Source organism: Camelina sativa, chromosome 14, assembly GCF_000633955.1.
Source record: "Camelina sativa cultivar DH55 chromosome 14, Cs, whole genome shotgun sequence".
Lineage (NCBI taxonomy): Eukaryota > Viridiplantae > Streptophyta > Magnoliopsida > Brassicales > Brassicaceae > Camelina > Camelina sativa.
In genome coordinates, this window is record NC_025698.1 from 8,871,442 (window position 1) to 8,876,464 (window position 5,023).

Below are 5,023 nucleotides of genomic sequence, written 5' to 3' on the forward strand. Positions count from 1 at the left end.
TTTTTTTTTTTAAAAAAAAAAAAAAAAAAAAAAAAAAAAAAAAAAAAAAAAAAATCTTCATTTGGCAAGTTCTCCTTTTCATTGATCATCATCATCACCTCTTAATGATCTCTTCGATCTCTACCGTGGACAATATTGATTAATCGGTTCTGATTTGGATTCCTAAAGAAGATTAGAAAAAATGGAGGGACAGATTAGACAACTAAAAGACATTTTCGACCGGTTCGACATGGACGCAGACGGAAGCTTGACAATTTTAGAACTCGCTGCGCTTCTCCGGTCACTCGGCCTCAAACCTTCAGGCGACCAAATCCACGTTTTGCTAGCTAGCATGGACTCAAACGGCAACGGTTTTGTCGAATTTGATGAGCTTGTTGGCACGATTCTTCCTGATCTGAACGAAGAGATCCTTATCAATTCAGAGCAATTACTCGACATTTTCAAATCGTTCGATAGAGATGGTAACGGATTCATCAGCGCGGCCGAGCTTGCCGGAGCAATGGCCAAGATGGGTCAACCATTGACGTATAAAGAACTAACGGAAATGATCAAAGAAGCAGATACAAATGGAGACGGTGTAATTAGTTTTGGTGAATTTGCTTCCATTATGGCAAAATCTGCTGTTGATTATTTTGGATTAAAAATTAATTCATGATCGTTCAAATCCATATGTTTATTTCTCTCGATTCATAACATCAAGTCTTCAAGCTAGATTGATCGAAAATTTGATATATAATTTAGAGAAAACAGTGTCTTTAAGATCCAAGGACGACGATTAAAGAGGGAAAAACTCAAAGAAACAGATGTTCTTGAAATTTGAGAAACAATATGAAATCTAGAAAACAAGCTCATGTGGTTTCATTCCTTGACTCAATGAGAACCTGGCTCCAAGGTACATCTTGAGCTCTGGGACTGCTTCAATGGATTTGATCACAGCAGCATCAATGGTTTTCTGGTCTTCTTTCTTCTCTTGTGGGATCTCTTTCTTCTCCTGTTTAAACAAACAATCGTCATGGATAAGGTAATGTAACAAAAAAAAAAAAAAATGGAAACACAAACAATCCATTTCTGGTTAGTTTACTAACATGTAAACTAAAAATATGTACATACCTCTTTCTCTCCTTCGAAGAACTCGCCTTCTCCTTTCTTCTTCTTCTTCTCAGCAACCTTTCCAAAGTACTTGTCATCGAATTTCTCAGTGTTGACTCCAGAAATGTCAACCTTTGTTGAGGTTCCAATAACATAAGCCTGGTTCACACGTCTCAATGGAACACCATTGATCTTGAACGGGCCTAAAATGAAGCAGATCAAACAAACAAACAGAAATACATCAGCAAAGTTTACAAATTGAACAAACCACAACAAATCAAAACCAACACTACCAAAAGAGATAAAAGAACTCACCTGTAACAAGAAGCAGACCAGAAGAAAGTTGCTTCAGGAATACAACTCTCTTTCCCTTGAACCTACCAGCAAGAATGATCAACACAGTTCCTGGAGTGATGCTTGCTCTGCAAATACACAACATAATGCAAAACCATATTAATATTTGATTACACATATATATCATCAAAGTGTTACATGATTAACAGAGCATACGAGTTCTATGAATCCTACATTCCCACAAATCCTAGAAACTTAAACGATCTCTACTATATTCCCAGTAGATCCAAAACCATTCTAATACATTTAGATAGAAACTGAAAAAAAAACGAATCGAAGAAGAAGAAGAGAAATGGGTGATTACTTTAGCTTGGTGGGATTGTGCTTGCGTCTGTTAGCAAGTGGCTTCTTAACGTCTTCGGCAGGGTAAAACTTGGCTGGCTTCTCAACCGGAGCATCGACCTTAGACTTAGCATCGTGACGGGGGAAAACGCCGCCGTTTTTGGCCTTGATTGCCCATAGACCTCTCTTGTGGTACATCTGAGACCTCGAGTATTTGCCGACACCCCTGATTAGGTCAGGGTTGCGGTTAACTTTGGGAGTTCTCTGCTTCGCCGCCGGCATCTTTGCTGTTTCTGTGTGACACAAAATCTCTCAGTGGCGTAGAAACCCTAGTTGAGAGTAATCAGCTGTTAAATATAAGGACGATAGCATCACCAAAATTAAAACCTAATGGGCCTTTTTGGGTTTGTAAACTCTAATGGGCTTAATAATATGGGTTTCGAAGTTAGGTTGCAAATCATTCTGTAAGAAAGAAATATATATTTTTTTCTGTAGTATTTTTTAAAAAACTTATGCTTCGGTTTAAAACATTTTCATGTATTTTTAATATATCATATGATACACTAAAAAAACAATAAAATGAATCAAAGTGGTTCATGGATATTTTTTAGTGTATAAGAAAACAAAATACAGAAGAACACCAAACATAAGCATAAGAAAAAAATTTATAAAGTATACAACATAACTTAAATGTGATAAAATAAATAGTAAAAAGAAAGATTAATTGTGCTATTGTCATTCCTACAGAATATAGATGTTAGCAAACAATGGAAACAATGGAGAAAACAGACTAAAGAAATGTAATAAAAGAAACAACGTCCCGAATAAGTCTTCAAACTTGTTAATGCTTCATGTGTGGACGAGCAAACCCCGGCTGCATCAATAACCAAACAAACATATTAGTGTATGTACACAGAGTCTTGCTGGATAACTTCAATGTTTTAGAGCGTTTTGATTATAGCATCACTCTAGTTAAAATTACCTGAAGCAGTTTTGAAGGAGCTTCTTGATGAACAGGACCATGGCTTCTTGTTTTCCTTCTATCCAACGCAGGACTTGTATTAGCTACGGTTATGTCCCAAAAGCTTCTCTTTTTAGCTGCTGCAACTGGAGATGCAAACCGATGGCTTGGGCTTTTTAGCTCCTTCTCCTTCTCCTTTGGTCTCAAGCTCCCTCTTGTGACAATCCTTCTTGTTTCTTTGCCTCTTTCTGGAGTTTTCTCGCTCTTTCTACTACAAATATCTTTCATTAATTCGTCTTTTTGCTTCTTCATCTGCAACCCATGTTCCCTCTTCATTCTCTCCATCTCCATCTTCAATGCCTTAACAGTTAGCTGAAGTTCCTTGACAGCTTCTTCTGCTTTTGTCCTTTTGGATGATTCTGGTGTGAAACATGTCCCTGATAACAACGAGTGCCTTGGTTTCTTCTTCTGCTGAGCTGTTAGCCCAGATGGTGGAGTCATTAGAGATGAGATTGATGGAGGTGTCAGAGAAACGTTGTTGTTGTTATTAGCAGCGGCCAAGTTCTCTGCTTGAAGAGTCAAAAGCTTTTGCTGCTGCTTCGCAAGCTGGACACGCAATTCACGGTTCTCTTTCTGAAGCTCTAACATTCCTTCAGACGAATCTCCTTGGCTCGATCAGCCCAATGGAGAGTGTTTTGTGTTTCACCAAAAGATTGACTGCTTGGACTTATATTAGCAATCATCACCGTGTTACACGAGCCGCCTAGTGAATCTTTGAGTAGTTGTGTGAGCTTTGAGTTTCGGTAAGGAATATGTTTCTTGCCTTCCACAAGCGCATTAATGCAACTACTTAATGCAAGAAGTGATTTGTTTATGTTTGCTCCTTCCAGTGATCTAAGCGTCCTTTGATCAGTTGCTAGCGCTCTTTCAGAACCCGCAAGATCAATGAGGGATAGCTTCCCTACCCGGCTGATAATATTCATGGAAGCATCTCTAGTCTTATACTCCACTATGACCTAACGAACAGCAACAAAAGATCAACTTAAGACATTCCAGGCCTCAAAATTGATGATACACTATTGATTTGACGTGATATATAACTGAGAAAGATGCGAATTCTAACCTGAAGGATGGCGTGTGAGCGGGAAGATGTTTCATTGCAACGAGTTGGCTCAGTAGTTCTGTTTTGATTTCCCCTTTGGAGCAAAGCCATAACCTGCAATAAGCCATAACAAACGAATATCATAGATTAGCTTTTGTTGTTCATGATCATTCAAAATGGAAAATGTATAGATTAGAAACCTCATCTGTTGAATAAGCTCTATATTGTGTGAGACCAGCAGCCACAATTCCCTGATTTCGATTACATTCAGAGAAAAGCAAATGAGTGAGACCAATGTGTTTTTATCTAAATCTAAAAGAGACAAAAAGAAATCTCAGTTTTATGTTTACCTGCTTATCTTCGCGGAGAATGAGAGGCCTACCAGGTGAAAGCAAATCTCTTACGGTTTCATTATAAACCTCAAGATAAGAAAGATGAACAACATGGTTCCCATCTAAGCTTCTCTGTCTAACTTTAGCAAACAAATCTTTGATTGCTAAAACCATCACACCGGGATTATCCATTGTCCCTAGCATCGTATAAGTCTTGCCTGCTCCCGTAGCACCGTAGCAGAAAACAGAACCATTTCTTCCTTCAAGAACTGCTCCAACAAGGTCTCCTGTTCTGAATAAATCAAAGGGGAAAAGACATCTAAGAACTTGATTGCTAATGAAAGGATACACCATTGAAGACAATACAGGGATGATTGAATACACTTACGTGGTGGAATAAACTTCATGCTGTGTAGTGGTTTCAGGAAATGAAGAATCAAAGGTGAAATGACGAACACGGAGCCTCTTGAGCCTAAGGTAATCGTTCTCATTCGTAAACTCCGTAAGATAAACATCTCGTTTATTCAAAATCTTGACACAACACCTTGAACCATTCTCTTTTTCCTTTTTCCCCATTGGTCTAAGCCTAACAAACACCAAAATCCGACTCACAGAAGCATCAAGACTCTCAATTTTTTCAGCTTCCGTAACGTTTCTAGCTCCATTACCCATTGACAGCTTCCTAATCACAGCACTAGGCTTAACCGGAACCGAATTAATCCCAAAAATCCGATCAGCTTCGACTACATTGTTCTCTTTGGTATCTTCTTCAACAAAGTTAGAATCTTTACCGTCTCGGCGATGAAAGTCATCTCCTTTCTTGCAAGAATCAAGCAGCTGAGTCTTGAATCTGAGATCTTCAGGTTTGGGAGAGTGATTATGATTAGGGTTCCGGAGAGAAAA

The 5,023-nt window shown here is 38.5% G+C and overlaps 2 protein-coding genes and 1 pseudogene across 2 annotated transcripts; 1 reads left to right on the top strand and 2 right to left on the bottom strand.

The window, feature by feature from the left end:
- LOC104740550 (probable calcium-binding protein CML15) lies at window positions 112–796 on the top strand. The gene has a single exon (XM_010461173.2). It carries the CDS (start codon window positions 182–184, stop codon window positions 653–655), a length of 474 nt encoding a protein of 157 aa, XP_010459475.1. The 5' UTR covers window positions 112–181; the 3' UTR covers window positions 656–796.
- On the bottom strand, window positions 691–2,057 carry LOC104740549 (60S ribosomal protein L6-1). Its single transcript, XM_010461172.2, has 4 exons — window positions 1,748–2,057; window positions 1,405–1,511; window positions 1,111–1,292; window positions 691–991 (listed from the first exon to the last, which is right to left on the bottom strand). Exons 1-4 carry the CDS (start codon window positions 2,005–2,007, stop codon window positions 836–838), a joined length of 705 nt encoding a protein of 234 aa, XP_010459474.1. The 5' UTR covers window positions 2,008–2,057; the 3' UTR covers window positions 691–835.
- Window positions 2,329–5,017, bottom strand: LOC104740551 (annotated as a pseudogene).